Genomic DNA, 25,306 nt, shown 5'->3' with positions numbered 1-25,306 from the left:
AGTGCCATGTGTGAGGGGGCCCCCCGGGGGGCCAGGATGAGAGCAGAGCCAACACGCGTCCAGGGCTGTTTGAGGACAGACGCTTGTTTTTGAAAGTGACCGCTCAGGCTCCATCAAGGAGGGCACCATTCCAGGGTCCAATGTGTCATTTCCCTGAAACTTACTCACCTGTGAAATCTGTTGTTCTCGGCACACACGCCATGAGTCCTTCTGAAAAGGACCCACTTGAAATAACGTTTCCACTGGAAATCAAAATACTTTACCGCGTAAGTAATGACTCTCCATATAAATGCCCTTACGTGGCTTTCTGCTAGAAAGAGGGTCATTTAGGAACCATCTAAAAGAGTTTAGAAGTCACTGGAGACCTCGCTGGGAACAAAGACTGTTTCATAGACATTTGCAGCCAATACTTCCAGCTTAATGTGGCGGAACGAGCCCAGATTTTGAAGTCAGCGGTTCCTATACTCAGGTCAGGCAAGAAGCTTTATCTCTGTAAGCCTTACCTTCTTTCATCTACAAAATGGGACTAAATCCACTGTCAGGTACAGGCCAGATCAGATAAAGTGTGTCACAGAGCGCCCGGGACACAGTGATTACTTAATGTCCCTTCCCTCTTCCGAATTTCATGGATAAGAAGCTGCACATTATTTCCAGGCCCTCTGCCTGCCAGCCTCCTAATGATAACAACATACAGAATATTAGCACTTAGCACTTTAACATTTATTAAAAGATAAATGGCCCCACAGCTTGGAAAGTGAACCCCTTTTTCCGTAAAGGGAAGATGCGTAACTCAAGTCACCTCATTTCCAGTGCAAAACATTTTGGAATCCGAAGGGTCGTGTCAAACCTGTCTACCAGTAGGTGGTGCTGTTCACACATTTTCTTAAGTGACTTTTTTTTTTTTTTTGGTCTGTTTTTTTAAAAATTAAATATATATTCTTTCATTCGTGCCAGAAATATTTATTGAGCAGTAACTGGCTGCCAGGCCCTGTGTGAGATGCTAGTGATACAAAGAATAATAAGGGGCAACTTCTGCCTTCCCAAAGCTCCAGGGAGGGCAAGAGGCCTGCGTGGCGATGGGGTGAGCGGGGAGGAAGTTCCAGATAAAGCGAATGAGCAGGCACTCAGCAATCAGAAAGGCAGCTGACTCAGACCCAAGAGCCAGGGCAGGCTTCCCAGAGAAGGGGCATCCTGCGCTGGGTCTTGAAGCATCAGCTGGAGTTCCTCCAAATGTACCCAACCATCGACCCCCGCCAAATATCCAGACACATACACGTCATGCAGTTTAGAAGGGGAAAACCCTCCACTCACTAAGTGCTAGAAGGTGTAATTCATTAAGCTATGTATTTCTTTGTGGGGGGGTTTTAGCCTTTAAAAAAAAAATCTGTTTTATAATACAATAAGGATATTTCTTTTTTAAAAGATTCTATTTAAAAAATAAAGATTTTATTTATTTAAGAGAGAGAGAGTCGGGGAAGGTCCAGAGGGACAGGGACAAGCAGACTCTGCGTGGAGTGCAGAGCCTGACGCAGGGCTCGATTTCACAACCCTGAAATCATGACCTGAGCCGAGATCAAGAGTCAGATGCTTTACTTACTGAGCCACCCAGGTGCCCCTACATAAGAAAGGTTTTTCTAAATATACTATCTTCTTACTTAGATTTGCATTTCTTTAATTCAGACTGGGTTTGATCATGGGGGAGCACACGTTACTTGTGTAATACACCACTTATCTCAGAGAAAAAATTCTTGCTGGGGACAAGTAAGAGCTGGTGTTAGAGACACATGAATATCGGGGCCCAAGAGAAGAAGGGGTGCCAGCAGACAAAGGCCCTTGCTGCCAGGCTGAGGGTCAAGATTCAGATTACAATCTCAGTGATGTTCAAGTAAAACAACAGATTTTAGCCCTGAGGACCTCGAGGTGTCACTGAAAAGACTATTTCATTGAACACTAGAGCTGGAGGAAGGATGGAGCTCACAGTCCCCAGCTCAGGGTTCTGGACCCTACAGTCTGGATAAAGCAGCTGGAACAGGCGTTCAGGTAGCTCAGGTAGTTCAGGTAGCCTCTAAGGGGGCATTTTCACATCCTTGCTATGTTGAAGTTTGTTTTTTTTTTTTTTTTTCTTTCCACTTTTGCTGACTCTTGAGGTGGGAGTTTAAGTGTGTGTGTGTATGTGTGTGTGTCTTAATAATAAATGTGTGTTCTAACAAGGTTTCCAGCTGAGACATTTCTTGTTCCAACAAAATGAGCCCATTACGATAACTTTTTGATGGAATCAAAGTATCTAGTTTACAAAACTGATATATGTCACTCCAGTTAGAATTACAAAGAGGGGGAAGGACCAGTTTTCTAACTGAAACACTCAAGCAGTCAAGCAACATTTTACATAAAACTGCATTCTAAGTAATAGTTGTTCTTCTGTCTGATAATAACACTTTTTTTTTTTTAAATTAAAAAAAATCCCTATTGGGTTGCTACAGAGGCTATGTTAGATAGCACAGGTCATTCATCAGAATGTTACTGTTGATTTCCTATTTAAATTTAATACGTACTTCATTACAACACAAATCACTATGTAACTGTTAATATTTATCATCAGTAATCCATAGAGTAAACATTAACCTTGCCATATATTGCTTTTGTTTTTATGTAAGTCTTGTTGGTGCGAAGATTACATGCTGTTGTTATAAGCAGAGTATTTTAAGGTGTTAGACACTCGAAGACAAGCCTACAAGGTCACAAGAATGACCGTCAAATCCAGTGACCACTTCCAAAGAAAATGAGACACAGGAACATTGATACTCATAAAAGAACATGGTTTCTATGGAAGTAAAACACACCATTATTTTCAAGTAAATTAGTCTATCTCGGAAACTGTGAACATTGAGGACCTCAAAAACACGATTATTTTATGTTTGACATGAGGATTAGACGAGGTCTATGGAGTGTTCATATTTCCTGGAATTCTCATTGAGAACTATACGTGCTGATGTGGGATTGTTTTCCTGGAGCGAGAGGAAGCTTTTTCCAATTTCCGTACAAGGGCCACATGCGCGAAGACGGCTCTGCATATGGTGTGTGGCAACGTGCGCTCGGGAGCCAAGAGTCTGCTTCTCCCAAGAAACGGCCCCGGCGTGGGTGCGCGGCGCACTTGCTGCACAAAGCCGGGCCCATTCAGGGTCACCCCTGGGCTCACTCTCCCTCCCTGCATGCCGGGCAGCTCGCCTGCAGCCCTGCTCACTTCTGGTGCAGCGCGGACAACCGTGCAGACGTGTCACACTTTCTGACCACCCCCTGACCCCCGACCCCTGTCCCCCTGAGCCCTTCTAGATCTTGCCCGAACTCAGGTTGTGTTCCTGGGACTGCATCACGCACACGAACCTCAGTGAATGTGTGTCGGACCAGAAACAAGGCTAATTGCTTCCACCCCCACGTAACCCCCGTATCTCACAAGTGAGGGAAAGAAAGTTCCCAGTTCCAGAAGCCTTGTCAACAATCCTCCTGTGCTCTGCTCGGGCCTCGTGCTCTCACAGGCGCCACCACCATGATGCCCGCGACCAGGTGCCAAGCCTTGGGCTGGGGGTTCCCCTCGCAGTCAGTTTGACAAGATTTGAGGCGACTGGGTCTGAGATCCCTCAGGCACCCAAGTGAAAGCTGAAGCTTGGAGAAGTTCCTGGTTTACAAACCCAGACCTTTCTTTTACTCTAGAGTTTGTGCCCTTTCCATTTTGTCTTGCTGTCCCCAGGAACCGCATAAGACCAGCTCTGAAAATGGACGACGGCCTCCTGGAACCATGGACAGACAGACATTGGAGTGATCAGGAGATGAGCACACCGTCTTAGAGCACTGAAGACCATGGTGGTTTAAAGACGGTTATGTCAGGCCACGTCCCTACAGCTTTCTCTGAACACTTTAAGACCCGGCCACTGGGCATTGGTCCGGGAGACTCCAGCTCTGGTTTGGGGCCAGACCAACAGAGCCCAGGATGGGGGCTGCTCACCGGGGAAGGGAGAGGAGGAAGGAAGTAAAGAGTCAGGCAGAGACTGAATCACCAACTTGACCTTCTCCGTGCTGCTTCTTCCTGTCTCAGTTACTGGGCTATTATTCCCTTGGGCCCCTGAAGGTATCTGCCACACCAGCAATTACCTACGAGAAGGCAAGAACTTTCCTTCTCAGGTGTGTGCAACTCAACTGTTCAGTGGCACACAGGCCTCAACTTTTTCTGGGTCCAAACGAAACAAAGGATTTATTTTTAAATGGACATGTTTAGTTGCTTGAGTTATTTTTAGAAAATGAGAAGATTTTCCCCATCCCTCATTTCCAAATCAAAATTTCCTACCGTGGCAGTAAAAACAAAACAAAACCAAACAAAACCTTTTGCAAATATCTTTTATGGAAATATTTACCCAGTGCATTTATCAATGCCATAGGATTTGAAAGATAAAACAGATCTGGAGTTTGCACAAGGCAGATTCTCTTTGGAAATTCTTAATAAAAATCAGATGTGCACAGAAGGAGCCAAGTTTTTAAGAACTGCCAAGATCTAGACATTTCAGGCCAACTTCCAAGCTTACCCTAAACTCAGAGGAGCCTGCGGCAAGGCCCATTTACGCTCTATTGCCAACGGAGCCACGTGGCCTTATTTCTAAGATATTATGGTCCAATTAACATAATCTTCTGATAAGAAGTACTAACAGTCTAAATTAGAAGACAGAGGCCCATGTCAGTCTCTGAGGCTGTTATTTGACAGTGGGGGGCCCTAACCTGCTACAGTTGGGGAAAGTGCCTGCAACTTTTCCACAAAAGGTACCTTTCAGGGATAAAACTCAAAAAGAATTTAAGGTTCCTTGCAGGGCTGAATCCGAGTGGATTTACAAACTTGGAATTTTTACAGCCTGTGGGTTGGAGTCGATTGCTTTATGACTAAGCCTTCTTCTTACATAAACATTTGGGGGGGAAAAGCCACGTTTAGCCTGCGAAGCTGAAGTCCCTTCCTCAGCCTTGCTCAACAGAGAGAGAGTAGAACGATGTTTAAAAAGAGAAAAAAGTGCAGCGTCAGGTATGTGCCCAGAGACACCGGCCTCCCGTGCCCCACACGATAGTACACCTGACACGGGCCATTAAAACGGCAACAATTCCCTTTCACTAATAAAAGGCTACTAGTAGTTGTGTAGGTGATTATCATGATCCATGATAAATTAACCTCAAAGGGAAAGTTCAGAATTAGAAGTAAGTGTGTTTTGTGAGACCAGAAAGAAACGGTCCTATACCTGGTATCGGCTCCGTATTAAAAATGGTTTCTGACAAATGATAAAACTTCAACTTTTCATCCAGTCTGCCTTGGGAAATACGGTTGACAAAGTTAAACAACCCAGTGAAACTAATTTCAAAATGGCAGCAGAATGTACTAGAAGTATAGAGTGCTCCATAAGGAAATTCAGAATGGTTTTTCCCCCAGTTCCCAAGAATTCTTGGGAATTCTTTCTGTCGGCACCAGGGTGGTGGGATTTCAAGATCTTGCCCTCTAGCTGGACAGTGACGGTGGGAGCTGGGTTGAGGGCCTGCCGCCACAGGCCAGTGGCTGAGTGCCCGCAGCGCTCTCCGAAGGCCTGCCCCCCGCGGAGAGCTCGAAGCTCGCGTGCATTTTAGGGGATCTTCTGATTCATCTCTGGGGAAAAGAAGTAACAGAACATGCCGACAGCAGGAGCCCAGAGGGGAAGCCCCTTACCTCTCACTGTTCTTCTTGCTGCTGGAAGAGCTGCTCGTGGATCCTGTGCGGTTTCGGTTTCCTTTGGAATCCCCATGGCTTTCCTTCCGGCCGCCAGGAGATACTCTCTCGGAGGAGCTGGTCCTCTTGATGGTGCTACAGGGAGAGGTAAAGGGCATCGAGATTCTTAGTGGGGAGCTTTTATTTTACTGCCAAGCATAAAAATATATTACATGGAACATTGTACTTTCACATGGCTATTTAAGAGCTCGGCTCTGATCCTACCTATAGAATGTCTGTCTCTATGTGTGTGTGTCTGCCTGTCCATATTCTTCACTGCAGAACGTCACTTGGAATCAATGCTCTGTTCGCTGCCTTTGGAACAGTGGCAACTGGTACCCAGTTCAATGTCACAGCAGAAACCACGAGGGAAATCCCCCCAGCCACGGCTGAGCGCACTCCAGCAGTTTCGCAAGAAGGAGCCTGCCCCGGAGCAGGGTTCAGTCTAAGGCAGGGGTGACACCCCCAGAGGGCATTTGGCGATGTCTGGAGACATCTTTAATGGTCCCAGCTGCAGGGAGAGGGCTGCTACCAGCATCAAGTAGGTGGACAGGCCAGGGATGCTGCCAAAAGTTGCACAACTCCCTGGACAACCTGGCGACAAGAACCACCCAGCCCCTTAAAGTCCACAGCGCCGAGACGGAGGAGCTCTGGTCTAAGGGCACATGTGGGACAAATGGAAATAGGATGCCCCTGGTAATGACTAACACGGTCCACCCTGTGTGTGATGCCCCAGTGTGGAGGTAGCACCCCTGCAGGGTAGCCAGGGGGAGCCGGATGGGTGGGGGTCTGGGGGCGATGTCTGGGAAGACTTCCTGGAGACGGCGAATTTCTGGGAGAGATGAAATGAATGGCATGAATGTGTCGCCATCCCACAGGCGGGGAGAGATGTGCTAGGAGAGCGGCAGACCCATGTGGCACGAGGTACCTCAGCCAGGACCCGGGCTGCCGGTGGGACGCGCAGCGCCTGGAGCACAGCCGTGAATTATGGGCATCCCTGTGACGTCCAGGTCCTCACCAGCAGGCCACGCGTTCCTCGGGACCCTAGCTCGTGGGCCTTCTTATGTACTTTGAGAACCTGGTATAGAACTTTGATGTTCATTCAGTGAAAAAGACCGAAATAAGTGAATCAGTAAGTGGGCATATCACAGAGAGCCCATCGCGAGGCGCTCTAACACCTGCTCTCGGTAAGAGAGGAGCGGGCTGGCCCGTGGGCATGTGAGCCAGCCCGTGGAGAAGGCTGGAGAGGCGGGAGGAGGGCGCCGGGAGAGGGTCCTGCAGGCAGGAGGAAGCAGGCGCAGACAGAGCCGGGGCTGCCGGTGGAGATGGGACGAGACACTAGTGCCAGGTGGCTGCGACGGGACGGGCCCAGGGAGGGTGGCCGATCAGACCCCATTTCAACCGGGGAACACGGGAATCACGGCAGTTACAACCAAGGCTACACTCCTGGGGGGAGGGTCTGAGGCCCCCTTTCTCCTAATGACACAGCACAGCTGCGCAATGGCGTTTCTCAGTAGCCCCCACCCACACACACACTCTGACTCGCCTGTCCTCACCCCCTTCCTTCAGGCCAGGTTCAGTCCCTTTCCCTTTGGAAATGCTCAGCATTCAGAGAAGGATCTCTTTGCATGTTTTTAAAACCTGCATGGTGTATCAGTTTTTTTGTTTTTTGCGTATCAGCTTTTGAAAAACCATTGCGCCCTCTGGGTGAGCAAAAACAAGCCACGCGACCGTCATTGTGATGACATCGGTGCGCTTTCCGCACAGACTTTCCGGGAGCTAAGGAAGCTTCGGATCTGGAGCACCAGAATCTCACAACTGCGATCTGAACGGGGATGCCTTAAGGTCAAAATTGTGCATTTTTAGAACGCTCAATTTGGGGACAAGAAAATTACAGATCTTAGGAGAGCACTGCGTTTCTCAAATTTGGGACTGAGGTCTAAAAATTCTAGAAACCTTTGTGCTTAAAGTTTAATTTCTTCCAGAGACAAGACACAGTGAGCTGATTTAACTTTGCGGGATCCTTCTCTGCCAAGCACCTAGCATGGGGCTCGGAGGCACGCTGCCTGGTCCCCGACGGGCCCCGCGGGAGAGCAGCCGCGGCAGCAGCCACCAGCCCGAGCGTCACCCACGTGGTGTCCTTCGGGGAGTTCATGGCAAGTTCATGGCAACTTAAAGACTAGTATAGAAGATGCTTCCAGGCTCTTCCAGAAGAGCCATGAGTGTTCATCAGCTACAGCAAACATTAACCGATTTTCTAATAATGCTGAACTTAGCGGCCTGATCTACCAGGGGACACCAGGGATGGGAACAAGGAACTAGCAGGTGGCAGGGACGGGCCATATAAACTGAGAACTTCTCGGCTGGCATATGGGACTTAATCGAGTCCCCCGCAAAGGTCAGGTGAGCCCCTTCTACAGATGAGGACACAGAGGGACACAGGAGCTCCAGTGGGATTATTTCTCTCCTCGTTCTCTCTGCGGGGCTTCCTACTCCACACAGGGCTGAGGACCTGCTGAACATCTGAAAATCCAACGAACGTCAGTCATTAACACGGTTACAGGATCTGAGGCTAGACCAACAGGAGACCCTGAAGACCGACGTGCTGCAGTGGTAACGAGACCTCCGGCGCCCACACTGTGCGCTCAGCTGAAGGGCTCCTCGCCTTCGAGTCCTTCTACTTGATCCGCACGTGTTCAGGAGACCCACAGACCTGTTCGATCTACGCGCGAGAGCCACGGGGACAAAGTGGAAGACAACCGAGAGTGACGACGGAAGCATGGAAAAGTATTTTGCGAAGCTTCAATAAATAACAGAACACACAGCACACACCAAAACGAGAACATTTCCGTCTGCCTGTACAGACTGGGATGTAATTCATCACGGCTCTTCCCAGATATTAGTCATCTGCATATTTGCATTAAAATGTGAAACTTAAAAAAAAAAAATATATATATATATATATATATACACTATTGTTGGATACAGAGGAAAAACAAGATATTTCCTTTTGAGAGCCAAGAGCTCTTCTGAATTAAAGAGGATTTACCAGGACTCTAATCGAAGGACAGAAGAGAAAGCTGGAAGACGAGACATTCACAGGATCGAGGGCAGCCAGAGGGAGGAACACCGCACACTCACTGCGAGAAGCCTCCTTCGATAACCAGCAGCGAAAAATCGAAGAAGTTAGGTTTCCTCTGGACAGCAAGGGAAAATATTTCTCTTCACTGTGAAAGTGGTAGAAGAGCTGGCTTGTGAGAGACTGTACCATAATGGAATACATTTTTTAGCACTTAAAGCAAGTAAAACATTTCTGGTATAAAAATGCATGGATCCCATCTTTTCTGCCTTTTGCTCCTGGTCTCTTCCCCCAGGGCCAAACCAAAAACCTTCTAAGTTCTGAAAATAAAATGGTTCTTTATATTTCATTCTGCACCCATTTGAAGGTTTTTGACAATTTAAACTGAATTGTAGACTTAATGAAAGTTTATGCAAGGGTGACTGGTGGTAAGCTTTCTTCCTACGGTTAGACAGTAACTCTGAGCAACAAGCTACAGTTATGTGTCTCTCATGATGTGATCTGGAATCAAGGATTGGCTTTCCAGAATTGTGTAAGAAGATCCCAAACATTTACAATTGAAAAAACAGAAAACAGACAGGTAGCGCTTGCATACCACCAGAGGTCTCCTGAGATGTCGTCTGTCATCACCCACTGGGGTGATGATCCTTGATTAGAGCAATTATCCACTCAACAGATATTTTTTCTTTCTTTTTTTTTTTAATATTTTATTTATTTATTTGACAGACAGAGATCATAAGCAGGCAGAGAGAGAGGAATGAGCAGGCTCCCCGCTGAGCAGAGAGCCCAACTCGGGGCTCGATCCCAGGACCCTGGGACTAGTCCCTGGGACTATGACCGGAGCCGAAGGCAGAGGCTTTAACCCACTGAGCCACCCAGGCCACCCAGGCACCCCTCAACAGATATTTCTGAGGCACTGACCTTACGAGGCATGCTGGGCTGAGCACTGGTGAGTCGGCATGGGACAAGGACCAATCTGGAATGTGTCCTGCAAGTTACAATTCCTTTTTTTTTTTTTTTAAGGTTATATTTTGGGGTTAGGGGGAGACAGAGGGAGATCACAGAGGGAGAGTGAGGGGAAGAAATAGACCCCCACTGAGGAGGAAGGGCTGATGTGGGGCTTGACATGGGGGCTCGATCCCAGGACCCTGAGATCATGACTTGAGCTGAAGGAAGACACTTAACCGACTGAGCCACCCAGACGCCCCAGCAAGTTCCAATTCTTGCAGGAGATCACTCATTTCAGTAATTACAAAATGCTCTTATCTCCCTCTCTTCGTCATGTCCTAGGAAGGCTAGTGGTCCTGGAGAATCTGACGGATCTTCAGAAACTTCTGTTCTACCATGTGAACCCAGATCCCTAAACCCAGGGGGTGACTGTGTCACTTCTGATCAAGGGACAGGGGCCAAGTCATCTTCCTCTGTTCAATGGCAGAATGACTCTATCTCTATTTTGCTACAGAAACAGACTCAAAAGGTGAGTTTAACATCTACATTTCAATGGATCTGACTTATAAGGAAATATATCAGAAGTAATAATAATAATTAAAACTCCCCCCAGAAAATCAGATTTCCTTTTCTACTTTTTGAGATTGCATGCGTGTCTAGCATTTACAAATGGGTCTTTCTAACAGGTGTAACCATTTTCCCAAAGCACTGTCAGTTGTTTATTTGGAAGTGATAGATGCTTATCCCCCCTAATTTACACTTGGAACAGCGTGTTTTTAAAATAATGCTCTGTTTTGTACCAGTTTTGTTCTTTTGATCTCTCTTCTCACAGCTCCACTATTGTAAAACTCTACTGAGGAGCAGAAAGAATGAGTGATTGTCTCTGTTCTGAGCCAGTGGAAATGTTACTCTATTGTCCGCGTTAGCACCCCGCTGAGCTAGGTATGACCTAGAATGTCTTCCCCGGATTTTCTGCCTTTTTTCCTTTGACTAATGGAAACAAAGCTTTTCCCAAGGATTCCAAATCAAGCCCCCAATCGAAGTCTTAATTGGTGACACAAAGCACAACCGCTGGGGGCTGGACAATTTCCAAAGGAGATTTTGTTCTTAAGCACCAGGCTGAAAAAACCCATAGGACAGAAAACAAACATATATCCATCCACACAGTGCAGATGCCCCGACTTGGTTAATTTGAAACTCGGATTATAGAAAAATTCCTGCATGATTGTAAACATATTTGAAACGTCCTGAAAGCTATTTTATTCTTAATATTCAGGATGCCCAGAGTGCTTCTTGCTCTTTTCAGAATTCTCTCCTAATGAGAGATCTATAGGAACTTGACCACAGAGGAATAATTAGAGGCTACAGTTTGGGTTTCCAGCATCCAAGTGGATGGGAACTCACATCCACGGATGCCCATAAAAGCCAGAAAAACAAAATTAATGGATCATCATGTCCTACCCTGAAAACCAAGAGTCTTGGACACTCAATTGAGAAAACCACGTATTACTGGTTGGCTGTTAGACAACAGCTGATTAGACGAACCAAACTGATTATTCTGTAAAGTAAAAAGAAGCATCTGCAAAGGCCTTAGAATATTTCTGGAAGGAAGGTTGTTGTTTAAGTGTTGACACGTACACAGGCACACGATATGGCGGCTACAAATAACCAGGCTTCCTTCCTCCCTCCCTTCTGTCCTTCCTTTCCTCCTAAGCTAATCTTGCTGAGAGCAGTCACTAACCATGAGCTCTCGTGAATAAAGCTGACACGGGGGCAGAGGACCCAGGCCTCTGCTCACAGCAGATGGCCAGTTCTGTCCTTGGAGTCCAGCCCCTGAGCCCCTAAGCACTCAGCAGTCCTATCTCCCAGACCTGCTGCCACAAGGTCCCATCAGCTGCTCCCATCGGCACCCACGGGGACATCTCAGAACATTGCTGTCCTGACAGCAGCGCGCAGACAGCATGGGCCATACAAGAGGAATCATTTCCAAACGGTAATTATATCAAGTGCTTTTTATGAGCCGATGTAAATGCTGACCTGGACATCTGGGGGAAACAGCCTAGCATCGTGGGAGGAGCACAGGCTCTAGATGCACGTGAACCTGGGTCTGAGCCCCTTCCCAGCGCTGTGCCTGTGGGACCTGGGGACGTTTCCTCGTTTTTCTGAGCTTCAGTCTTCTTATAAAATAGAAATACTAATATCTACCTTCCAAGTCATTTTGAGGACTAGTGATACCAATATTAAAAACATGGTACTTTATATGCTTCTGTTATTATTGACGAATGATTTCTGCCAGCTTCACTGACTTAGGGGGGCCCAAAGCACCCACGGATGCCTCCGTGTTTTCACACCCCGGGGAGAGCATCCGTCCGGTTCCGGAGCCCTGCCTCACTTCTCTGGTCAGTTCAGAAACCTACTCCCCAGCCTTACCCTACTCTGAGTACACGTTTCAAACACTAGAACTGAAAGTACAATTTGCCAGGAATTCTAGCATTTATGCCACATTAATCTAGCATTAATCCTACGAGGTCTAAGAAAGCCATCCACAGTCTATAAAGTGAAGAGCATTATCACATTACATCAAAGTTACTTAGGACCAGAGAGAATTCTACAAAATCAAGGAGCAAGAATGTTGGAAGTAAGCTCTCATGAAATGAACTGAAAGCCAGAAATTGTGTTTGTATTTCAATTTTTCCTTTCCTTTTTTTTTTTGCCCTGAAAAAAGTTTTTATTTTACTTAAATTCCAAATATATAAGAGGTATAAATGATAAAATTCTATTTTATCCAAGAATAAAGGGAAAGAATTTCTCATTTTCTATTAGTAATTTGCTACTTTATTTATTTTTTAAAAAAGAAATTTTTTTTGAGTAGTCCCCACACCCAATGTGGGGCTCAAACTTACGACTTCAAGATCAAGAGTCGTAGACTCTACTGATTGAGCCAGCTGGGCACCACAATAATTTGCTACTTTAAAAAGTCACCCTTGAGGGGGTGCCCTGGTGGCTCAGTCAACTGGTTAAGCATCCAACTCTTAATTTCGGCTCAGGTCAACATCTCAGGGTTGTGAGATCGAGCCCCATGTTGGGTTCTGCACTGGGCATGGAGCCTGCTTAAGGGTCTCTCCCTCCCCCTCCATGTGCACTTGTGTGCTCTCTCTCTCTCTCTCAAAAAAAAGTCACTCTTGAAATACAATGTCTCGCTCTTGAATAACCAATGTGTCAAAAAGGAAATCACAAGGGAATTTAGAAAATATCTATAAACAAATGAAAATAAAAACAAAACACCCTAAAACTGTGGGATGCAGAGAACACAATACTGGAGGGAAGTTTACAGCAGTAAAGATATGCGTTGAGAAGAAGGATTTCAAACAACAACCTAACTTTCTACCTCCAGGAACAAGGAAAAGGAGAACTGAAACAAAAGTTAGTAGAAGTCAAGGACCTAATAAAGATTAGAGCAAAAATAAATAAAACAGGGAATAGAAAAAAAGAAAAAAAATCAATGAAACTATATATTTTTTTAAAAAGATCAACAAAATTGACAAATCCTCAGCTTGACTAGGAAAAAAGAAAAGAGACCCAAATAACTAAAATTAGAAATGAAAGAGGGGATTTTATAGTGGATGCCACAGAAGTGATAAGAATTCTGTGGGACTACTATGAGCAATTATATGCTAACAAAGTGGATAACCTAGAGGAAATGGATCCATTCCCAGAATCATACAACCTTCCAAGACTAAATCATGACGAAATAAAAACCCCAACAGACCAATAACTAGAAGGAAATTGAAAAAGTAATAAAAAAAATCTTTCAACAAAGAGAAGCCCAGAGCCAGAGAACATCACCAGAGAGTCCTATCAAACATTTAAAGATGAATTAACACCAATTCTCCTTAAACTTGTTCAAAGAACTGAAGGGTGGGGGGTGGGGGTTTTCTTCCAATCTCATTTCATGATACCAAAACCAGACAAAGACACAGGAAGGAAAACTATTGACTTATATCCCTGATGAAGCTTGAAGCAAAAATCCTCAATAAAATGCTATCAAAGTGAATTCAACTGCACATTAAAAGGATTACAGGAGTCTCCCCCTCTTCCATGGAGTACATGTTCTAAGACCCCCAGTGATGCCCGAAATAGTGGGTAGTACCAAACCCTATTTTTACAGCTTTTTCCTATAAGTACATATCTATGATCAAGTTTAATTTATAAATTGGGCACAGTAAGAGATTAAAAATAATAATTAAGAATAAAATAGAACAATTATAACAACATACTATAATAAAAGTTATGTGACTGTGGGCTCTGTCTCTCAAAATATCTCTCATTATACTCTACTCACCCTTCTTTTTGTGGTGATGTGACATAGTACCATGTCTATGTGATGGGCTGATGTGATATGAATGAGGTAGGCACTGTGACATAGTGCCAGGCTACTGCTGACCTTCTGGTGGTATGTCAGAAGGAGGGTCATGTGCTTCTGGACTGAGGCTGACTATGGGCAGCTGAAATTGCAGAAAGCAAGACCACAGGTAAGAGGGAACCATTAGACCATAGCCCAGTGGGATCTAGACCTGAAATGCAAGGATGGTTCAAAATACAAAATCCAATGTAATACACCACATGAAGGAGAAATACCACATAGTGAAGGAGAAATACCACATCCCTATCTTAATGGATGCAGAAAAAGCACTTGACAAAACTCAACATTCTTTCATGTTAAAAACTCTCAACAAATTAGAAATAAAAGGAAACTGTCTTAACATAATAAAAGTTCACAGCTTTTAAATTAAAAGCTCACAGCTAACATCCTATGCAACACTGAAAAACTAAAAGCTTTACCTCTAATATCAGGAACAAGGCAAGGAGATCCACTTGTGTCACTCCTGTTCTACACGGTACTAGAAATCCTAGCCAGCACAATTAGATAAGAAAGAGAAATGGAATCTACTGACATTAGAAAAGAGAAGCAGTTATCTCTGTTTGCAGATGGCATGACCTTACATGTAGAAAGTCCTAAAGATTCCACACACACAAACATTTTAAACCTAATAAATAATTTAAGCAAAGTTATGGGATACAAAAATCAGCAAAAATCAGTTGCATTCCTATACACTAAAAACGACTAACACAAAAAAGGAAAAAATCCCATTTGCTGCCCGATCAAAAAGGATAACATACTCAGGAATAAATTTAACTGACGAAGTGAAAGACTTGTACATGAAAAACTATAAAACCTTGCTAAAAGAAATCAAAGAAGACATAAATAAGTGGAAACCCACCCCATTTTCATGAATTGGAAGACCTAATATTGTTAAAATGTCTATCCTACCCAAAATGATTTATAGATTCAATGCATCAACGTGGTATTTTTTGCAGAAATAGAAAAAAAATCCTAAAATTTAGAAGGAATTTCAAGGGATCCTGAATAGCCAAAACAGGCTTGATAAAGAGGAACAAAGTCGGAGGCTTCAAAGTATCTGATTTCAAAATAAGCTACAAAGTAACACTAATCAACTTGGTGGGGTATCTTTACTAGCACAAAGAGAGAAAATAGATCAATGGAACAGAACAGAGAGCCCAGAAATAACCCCCTGAGTATGTGGCCAAATGACCTTCAACAAGGGAGCCAAGGGCACACGGCAGGAAAAGGACAGTCCTTCTCAACAAATGGCAAAGGGAGAACTGAATAGCCACACGCAGGAGAATGAAGTTGGACCCTGACCTTAGATGATACACAAAAATTAACTCGAAAGGGGTGCAAGACCTAAATGCATGACCTAAAACCATAAAAGCCCCAGAAGGAAACACCAGGGGACATCTTTGGGATATTGTATTTGCCAATGATTTCTTGGATGTGGCATGAGGAGCAAAAATAGACACTTGGAACCACATCACAATGAAAAACTTTTGTGTATCAAGGAAACAACAGAGTGAAACAGCAATCTACGGGACAGGAGGACATGTTTGCAAACGGCGTCTCTAATGAGGAGCTCACACCCAAAATGCATAAGCAAATCCTACAGCTCTGGAAGAAGGACAGGAAAAGGAATAATTTAAATGATCATTTAAACAATAATTTAATTTAAATAAATAATTCAAATAATTAACATTGGCAAAGGGCTTGAACAGACATTTCTCCAAAGAAGATACACAACAGCCCACAAGCATGTAACAAAATGCTAAATATCCAGGTAGCTGGCTGGCTCGGTCAGTAAAGTCTGTGACTCCTGATCTCAGGTCATGAGTTTGAGTCGCATATTGGACATAGAGATTACTTAAAAAAAAAAAAAAAAGATGCTCAGTGTCACTTATCGTATGAGAAATGCCAATCAAAACCACAATGAGGTATCACCTCATATCCATTAGGATGGCCACTTGCAAAAGAACAGAAAATGACAAGTTTTTGGCAGGGATGGGAAGGAATTAGAACTTTTGTACTAAAAGTTGGTGGTGGGTATGTAAAATGGTGTTGCCGTTATAGAAAACAGTATGGCGGTTCCTCAAAACATTAAAAATAGAATTACCTTGTGACTCAGCCATCCCACTTCTGGGTATACACCCCAAAAAATTAAAAGCAGGATTTTGAAGAGCTATTTGTACAACCACAGTAACTGTAGCATCATTTACAACAGCCAAGAGGGAGAAACAAGCCAAATGGCTATCGACAGTTGACTGGATAAAGAAAATGTGGGGTGTGGGGGTGTGTGACACAGACTTAAGAAAGCAGGAAACCCTGGGGCACCTGGGTGGCTCAGTGGGTTAAGCCTCTGCCTTCGGCTCAGGTCATGATCCCAGAGTCCTGGGATTGAGCCCTGAGTCAGGCCCTCTGCTCAGCGGGGAGCCTGCTTCCCCCTCTCTCTCCGCCTGCCTCTCTGCCTACTTGTGATCTCTCTCTCTCTCTGTCAAATAAATAAATAAAATCTTTAAAAAAAAAAAAAAGAAAGCAGGAAATCCTGTGTCACAAAGGGACAAATAAACGGAAAGCAGTCAGAGTCCGGAGACAGAAAGCAGAAAGGTGATTGCCAAGGGCTGGGGATAGGAATTACCATTTAACGGGTGTAGAGATTCGGTGTTGTGAGGTGAAAGAGTTCTTCAAACTGAAGGTGCGCAGAGGAGAGGGGGTGGGGATGGGGGAAGCGGGGGCTGGGGACGGAGGAGGGCCTCGTCCTGACAAGCGCCGGCCTTCGTGCGGAAGCGCTGAATCGCTCTACAAGCAATTCTCATTGAAACTAAGACAAGTCTGTAGGTTCACTGGGTTGGAATTAAAACTTAAATAAATAAATACATAATTTTAAAAAGAAACAGAAAGAAAAGATGAAAGACTTCCTGAGATCTGCTGCACAACATAGTGCAACAGTCCTTAACGCTACTGAACTGTGCGCTTACAAATGGCGGAGATGGTACATTTAATGTGTATTATAACAGATGGCAATCGGAATCTTTAAATAAAGTCGGCCTTGACCATCTTTGAAATCTAGACCAAAAAAAAAAGGTAGTCCGTATCTACTGTCACCCGTTAGAATGCAGGAGAGGTCACTTCACGCTGATTAGAAAAATGATTCAAGCAACTATCACACAGATACAACATGAGGCTAAGAATGTCATTTTTAAGTTTCAAAAAGCCTTGCAAAGTCAATTTTCTTTTTTTTTTTTTTTTAAAGATTATTTATTTGACAGAGGGACAGTGAGAGAGAGCATGAGAGGGGAGAAGGTCAGAGGGAGAAGCAGACCCCCCGTGGTGCCAGGATCCCAATGCGAGACTTGACCCCAGGACTCTGGGATTGTGACCTGAGCTGCAGGCAGTCGTCCAACCAACTGAGCCACCCAGGCGCCCCAAAATCAATTTTCTTAAAATTCCCAAACACTAAGCACATGAAACTCTATCTGATAAACACACAAGGGAAGTTCACTTGTTGAGTGAGAGGACGAACACTATATATTTGAAAGAGAGAATGGGATGGCCACGCTCCTCCAAGTCACAGCCCAGCATCTGATCCAAAGCCTGCAAGCCCGCTGGTGGTCCCTGTGTGGCCCGGCGCCTGCTCACGCGCCCTGACGGGGTCCCTGCTAGGCAGCTGGTACCGTAACGAGCCCGAAGAGCTTCTACGGTGGGCTCACTGCAAGCCCAGCAGGCAACATGCTCAAGAATTTCTTTAAGGTTTTCTAGACTCTATTACCATCAGGTGTTTCATTTTCTAGAACCTAACAGCTTAGACAAGTGGCCTGGCATATAAGATACGAAATTTTAATATGACAATCATGACATTATAGAAACGTTACAAGCAGACTATGCTCTATCTGACAGACAACACTCATATGTACAACTTCACCATTAAACACAATTTTTTTTTTAGATTTTTTTTTTTAATTTATCCATTTGACAGAGAGAAATCACAAGTAGACAGAGAGGCAGACAGAGAGGAGGAAGCAGGCTCCCCGCTGAGCAGAGAGCCCGATGCAGGACTCGATCCCAAGACCCTGAGATCATGACCTGAGCCGAAGGCAGCGGCTTAACCCACTGAGCCACCCAGGCGCCCCTCACCATTAAACACAATTTAAAAGTATGAGCTTATCCAGATTTTATAGATAAAAAGTTAAGGTTGGTACGGCAATCTGAATTTTGCTCTATGCCAAGTATAAAGCTGGGAAGAGCATATCTTTCTTTTTTTTTTAAGAGCATTTTTTTAAAAGATTTTATTTATTTATTGGAGAGAGAGAGAGAGCGTGAGCAGAAGGAGCCACAGGCAGGAGACCCCCACTGAGGAGGGAGCCCGATGCCGGGCTCGATCTGGGAACCTTGGGATCATGACCTGAGCCAAAGGCAGGTACTTACTGACCGAGCCACGCAGGTGCACCTGCATTTTTTATTAGTTTTTAAAGAGCATATTCATTTTTAACACAGGTTACACTCCCATTTGGGTTTTCAAGAGACCCTCGAGCAAAAATACAAAATGGCACACTGTGGTGTTAGCCAAAGGGGTTTCAAAGACAGTAAGATTAAGTCTAAAAGAAGCAGAAAAATACATTTACAGAGGTCCTGATACGGCAACACACCAAACATTGTACTTTTATTGAGTTTTAACTCAGACAAGAAATTAAGAGGTGTCACATAAAAGGCAATATTTATTTCAAACCTGAGCTGGAACACCTTTTCAAGTTGGGTTAAGGTACTCGGTACCTACCTTTTGGTTGAGGCGGGCACAGCAGTTTCTTTCCTGGTCCCCGAGGGGGACGGGAGGGAGCCACTAGGTTTCTTTGGTAACACAGTGCCATTGTTGACAGTGGTCCTTAAAGGCAAGGTCTGCACCAGTGGTCTTGCTGTGAGACAAGCAGAAAACGCAATCAGAGCTTTCCTCCTTTGTCAAAGTAACTTTTTACAGAACTCAAGGTAGATGGGGCGGCAAGGGACATCGATTTTAAAATGCTGGCAGAACTGACAAAGGTGCAAAGAGAACTCAGAGGAGACTGTCAACAAAGGGTGCTGAACAATGAGGCTGGACACAATCTCCCCCCCTTATGCGGAAACGCACTGGAAATGGACCGAAGACCTGGGGTAAAATGCAAAACTGTAAAACTTCTAGATGAAAACACAGGAGAAAACTCTGTGTCCTCGGGTTTGGTGACTTTTCAGATACAACACCAAAAGCACAGTCTCTGTAAGGAAAAAAAAAAATGATGGCTTGACTTCATTAAAATTATAAAAATGTTTGCACTGTGAAAGACATTGTTACAAGGATGAAAAGACGGAGCCACGAACCGGGAGAAGATACTTGCAAATCACGTATCTGACAGAAGACTTGTATACAGAATATAAAAAAGAATGCTGAAAACTCTGCAGGCAGAACACAAGCCGCCCAATTAAAAAAATGGGCAAAAGATCTGAACAGACACTTCACCAAAGAAGATCTACAGATGGCAAATAAGCATATGAAAAGATGCCCGCCGTCTTTTGTCATTAGGGAAATGCAGATTAAAACAATAATGAGATATCTCTATACACCTATTAGGGTGGCTAAAATCCAAAAAACAAACAAAATAGCGATTGCTGGCCCAGACCAGAGCACCAGGGACTCTCATTCATTGTTGGTGAGGATGTGAAATGGAAGGCACGTTGGAAGACAGTTTGGTGGTTGTTAAATGAGCCCATCATTGCGTGGCATGAGGTCCTCAACTGATCTGAAAACTTATGTCTCTATAAAACCTATATTTAATACTTACAGCAATTGTATTCATGACTGTCAAAACTGGAAGCAACTGAGATGTCCTTCAGTTGGGGAGTGGCTAAACAAATTGTGGCCCATCCAGACAACGGAATAAGATTCAGGAAAAAAAAAAAAGAAAGAAAGGAAAGAAGGAAGCAATATGCATAGACAGGGACGAGCCTTAAGTCCTCACTGCTTCGTGAATGGCTCCATCTGCATGATGTCACTGAAGGCAAAACTACAGAGACCAGTGGTTGCCAGAGGTTGGCCAAGTCAAGGCGGGGAGCTGAATTAGGGAAGATGTGAGAGCATTTGCAGGTGGTAATCTGTATGAGGCTGTATGGTGGCTAGGTGACACCAAGCATCTGTCAAAACCTCCAGACTCTTACAGCACAAAGAAGGAAATTTAATGTATGCTGATGAAAATCCGTTAGGGGCTGGGGGAACCCATGATGGAGAAAAGAATGGAACTATGCCACAAGAATGTGCTCTAACCTCTTGGAAGGGGGTGGCCAGGAAGGGGCTGTGGAAACAGGGAGAGAATGTAAGATGGCCAAGGAGCCCATCTGTGCACTGTGCTTGGATCAGTAATGTTGTTTTCCACCAGGCATGGTCGGTCAGCATCCCTGAAACCACTGTCGTGCGCCCAGCAGTGAACAAGGAAGATGGTGGGAGCCCAGCACCTCACTGTTGCAGAGGGAGGGTACAGACAAGCAAGGGGGATGGCGCTGAACCAGCTGACGGTAGGAGACCTCCCTAGGAAGCCATGTTTAGCCTGATGTGGCGACAGGTACAAATTATACCTATGTATGTAAACATGGGTCAGTAGAAACACACTTCTTTTCTTTTCTTTTTTTTTTTTTTAAGATTTATTTATTTGAGAGAGAGAGAGAGAGAACATGCAAGCGGGGGGAGGGACAGAATCTTCAAGCAGATTATCCACTGAGCGTGGAGCCTGACATGGGGCTTGATCCCACAACCCATGAGGTCATGACCTGAGCTGAAACCGTGAGTCAGATGCTCAACTGACTGAACCCCCCAGGCGCCCCAGGATAAACATATTCCTCAGCTCTGCCTGCTGAGAATACCGGACGCAAGGGCACCCAGCACCCAAGCCTTGGTTACTAACACAATTCCGCAACAACTAAGAACCAGGACTCCTCAGGGAGATGTCCAGATCTGGGGCTGGGGCAGGGCGCTCCATCATGAGCTTGGAGCCACCTGGACAGATAGAGAGTCTGGACGGGCTCGGAAGCAAGAGTAAAGCCCCAAACCCGATACAGGTGGGGCCAAGTCAAAGGGCCCCAGGAGTCCACTGAAAGAGCGCCCCTAGTGGCCAGAGCTGGGACCACTTCAGTGAGGAATACAGACAGTAGCACCAGATTATAGCCCAAAGCATAAAATAAATACCCAGGATTCCAGACTGACAGAATGACTGGATAAATAATTAAATGGGTAGGAAAAGATCATTTCTCTCGTGCAGAATTCCAGATCATTTACGTAGATGGTTTATCCCCAAGGAGGTGGCGCACAGTCCTCTATTTGGCGTGGGTTGCATGGTGACTGCCTTCCACGCAGCACAGGGTGGCGGCAGGGCGGGCAGTCCCTTCACTGTGGACAAACCTGGTGAACTGTATTCGGGCCAGCGTCACGGTGATGAGTCACGTCGACAGTATGGTCCCTGGACAGGATGGGACAGAAATACCCTTTCCCTCTACAGGCTTCTCCCTACACCCCAGGGCCTGCCAGACAAACCCAAGTCAAAAGACAATGAACTCTCCGACCAGGGCTTCTCCAAACTGTCGGTTGTCAAAAAGAAGGAAAATCTGGGAAACGGTCAGTCTAGAGGAGCCTCGGGAGAGAGGACGACCGAATGTAGTCCCGGAGGGGATCCTAGAACAACAAAGGAAGGATGTTAGGGAAAAACTAAGGAAATCCCGATAAAGTGTGCCTCTGATTAATAAAAAATGTGTCATTAGGGCGCCTGGGTGGCGCAGTCGGTTAAGCATGTGACTCTTGATTTTGGCTCAGGTCATGATCTCAGGGTCGTGGAACTGAGACCCACGTCAGTCTTTGCACTCAATGGGGAGTCCGCTTGAGGATTTGCTCTCTTTCTGCCCCTCTCCACTGCATGCTGTCTCTCTCTCAAATCAATCAATCTTTTTTTTTTTTTTTAAAGGTGAAATAAGAAATAAAGCAAGTATCATTGTGGCATACGAATGTAAAATGTTACTCGCAGGCGGAACCAGGTGCGGCTGATGGCAACGTTCTGTATGATCCTTGCAACTTTTCTGTAAATCTAACGCTATTCTGAAATCAAAAAATCGATTTGAAATGCTAGTAGAATTTATTTTGTGCATCACAGAATTAAACCTGCCTTGACTGAGGTTCTTGAAAACAATGGCAAAACTGCACAGAATGTTTTTAACACACCGACACCTTTTGGTTCCTAAGGCAGGGAGTTGGGCTTCTTTCTTTTTTCAGAAGTGACAGAGAACAGCAAAAAGCACAGGCGGTGCCCCACCACACTCCGCGCGCTCTCCTTCCTCACCTCCTGAGCACCGGCCCACCCGGGGGCCCGGCATGCTGGGACCCAGCCTCCCTCAGCAAGACACCGCGGCTCCCGAGCCGGGACCCCCATCTTCTCTCCCATCTGCCATGCCCCCTGGACAGGACCCTTCTCCCCTGCAGAAGGAAATTCGTCGCCACCGTCATTGTCACTGCCCTGCCTTCTCTCTCTGCTTTGCCCACTACTTCTGTTTCCATTCTGGTTTTTGTTTTTGTTTTAGTATATGGACGGGGCTAACCGGAGTTCCCTCAACCTTCCATCCACCGGAACCCCTGGATGTGACCTTATTTGGAAATAAGTCTTTGTCAAAGTAATTAGTAAAGATGAGGTCATACGGGATTAGGGTGGGCCCCGAACCCAGTGATGGTGTCCTTGTGAGGAACAGAGAAGGAACACAGAGGCCCCGGGAGAGAAGGTCAGGTGACGGCAGAGGCAGAGCTGGGAGCGAAGCATCTAGAAGCCAGGGAATGCCAAGGATGGCCAACAGCCACAGAAGCTGGGACAGAGGCCTGGAACAGTCTCTCGTAGAGCCTCCAGCAGGCACCGACTGGCCATGCCCACGCCTTGCCCTCAGCCCAGGGATACTGGTCCTGGACGGCCGGCCTCAAGCAGCGTGAGAGAGGGAGTCTGCTGTTTCAGGCCGCCCAGTGTGCGGCCCCTGGTCACAGCAGCTGTAGGAGGTGAGGAAGATGCATCCGTCAGTCGGCTGTCCCTTGATTCCTGCTGCTCCTGCCTGTGCAGCCTGGCTCCGAAGCATGACTGCTAGACCCGAGGGAGGGTCTCCTGGGAGTTTGGTCAGCCCTGTCCAGGCTCGTCTCCCCGTGGCCCTCACCTTGATGTCCCTCGCCACCATCCCCGACAGTGCCCCGGAGCCGCCCACGGTGGTACAGGTGGTCAGGACGACACAGAACGGAAGGGCAGCTGCACATGCTCGCTGTGGGGCAGAGTGGGACCACTGGCAGGGTGCGGTCTCGTCCTCCTGGGACCTGCATGGGCGGGGGCTCCTACTTCACACCCGCCCAGAGAGGAGAGGACGCGGTCCGACCCCCGGGTTACGGCGCTTCCCACAACCTCTGCAAGCTGCTCTCATTCTGTCCGTATGGCTTTATTTCTCCCCCTGCGTGCCCAGAGTCTTCTGTGCGCCCCCCACAAACCAACAAGCACAACAATGCCACGTCCTTAGCTTTGCCTCTGCAGGGCTCGCGCACCTGAGTGTGCCCTGACTCACCCAGAGGGCGCGTTACAGTACAGACCGCGGGCTCCAGCCCCAGGGTTTCCGACGCTGGGTCTGGGGTGCAGCCCGAGAATCTGCCTTTCTAACAAGCTCATGGGTCATGCGGCCATCGCTCTGGGGACTACACTTTGAGACCCACAGCCGAGGCCATTGTGCCCCCGTGTCATCCCTGGCCTCCCGATGGTCTCTCTGAGCTCCCGCCCCCACGCCAGTTTGTACCTGGCAATTTATCCCTTGCTTATATACTGCGGGGGGTGGGGGGGACGCTAACCTTACTTTCCAGAGTAACAGTGGACACCTGTGCTGGGGGGGTGTCGCCTAGATCTCACCACCCTGTGTGTGTGCCAGGGAGGCAGCCGGGGGGACAGCTCTGTCCTTGGGCTGAGAGCAGAGAAGCAGCCCTCACGCCCTCCCAGGCCCCACGGACCGAGGGAAGGAGCAGTTGCCTGAACGTAAAGCGAGAAAACCTGCTTGGGGAGCAGCGGCAATGCTCAGGGAGGACGTGGCCCCCCGAGGGACCCCCGTGTGGAAGGAGCCAAGGAAGAGTAAATACTCGGCCTCTCTCCCTCCCCTCCTTCCAAGCCCCAGCGAGGGCTCCCGATGCCCCAGACTAACTGGGAGGTGGAGGCCAAGGGCCTGCCGGTGAGGTCCCCACGGGTCGGCCTGCAGGGCAGAGCTGGTTGGAGGAGGGGACAGGAAGGACCCAGAGGGGCTCACAGAGGACATCTGGCACGTGTGCCCAGACTGCCCACCCGTCCCCTCACGCTCGAGGTGAGCCTCCTCCCTGCTTCCAAAGCCCTGGCCGGTGCTGCTGCCCCGGAACGCCGCACGGCAACCGCCTGTTATTCCCCTGTCCCCTCCATCGACGAGGGAGGCTCCGTGAAGGTGGCACGCCTTCCCAGAAGGTGTTCAGCCAGGATTTGGAGATCAGCCTGTGCTGGATTTTAAGAACAAAGCCTTGCTTCCAAGAGAAGGCGTCATGTTACCATTTCTGAGTCATTATGAAAATTTCATTTCTTCTTGAGTCATAATTTCAAAGTTCAGTCTCATAATAACCTAGTTCTGTCTTTCTCCCAAAAAGGGGGCTGTGATTGTAGAAGCCCACGAAAGATCAGCCCCATGGGCAGGCTCTCTGACCTGGGGCAACAGATCTTGTACATTAAACTATGACAGAGGATGCCTGGGGGGCTCGGTTGGTTAAGCGTCTGCCTTCAGCTCAGGTCACCAACCCAAGGTCCTGGGATTGAGTCCTGCAATGGGGTCCTTGCTGAGTGGGGTTCCTGCTTCTCCCTCTCCTTCTGTTTGCTGCCCCCCAACCCCTACTTGTGCTCTCTCTGACAAATAAATAAATCTTTTAAAAAATGATCGATAACAGGGCATCATCAGAAGCAAACAGAATCCTTTAAGTTCTGATGAGAAATCATGAAAGAAAAGCCGAGGATGGGGCAGGGGTACGGTGACCGTCCTTGGAGTGACGGAGTGGATGAAGAGATCTCGTTAGGGC

The 25,306-nt window shown here is 46.6% G+C and overlaps 1 protein-coding gene across 4 annotated transcripts in view; it reads right to left on the bottom strand.

Moving 5' to 3' along the window:
* EML1 (EMAP like 1) overlaps nt 1-25,306 on the bottom strand; it is a 173,562-nt gene that overhangs the window by 40,789 nt on the left and 107,467 nt on the right. For all 4 annotated transcript variants that reach the window (XM_004754712.3, XM_045073601.1, XM_045073589.1 and 1 more), the window contains exons 3-4: nt 18,980-19,115; nt 5,729-5,863 (exon numbers count right to left, since the gene is read on the bottom strand). In XM_004754712.3, coding sequence (XP_004754769.1) covers nt 5,729-5,863; nt 18,980-19,115 — 271 coding nt within the window. The remainder of the gene's footprint in view (nt 1-5,728; nt 5,864-18,979; nt 19,116-25,306) is intronic.

Source organism: Mustela putorius, unplaced genomic scaffold, assembly GCF_011764305.1.
Source record: "Mustela putorius furo isolate JIRA1106 unplaced genomic scaffold, ASM1176430v1.1 tig00000129_pilon_pilon_pilon, whole genome shotgun sequence".
Classification (NCBI taxonomy): Eukaryota; Metazoa; Chordata; class Mammalia; order Carnivora; family Mustelidae; genus Mustela; species Mustela putorius.
This window is presented reverse-complemented; position numbering and strand designations above follow the sequence as displayed.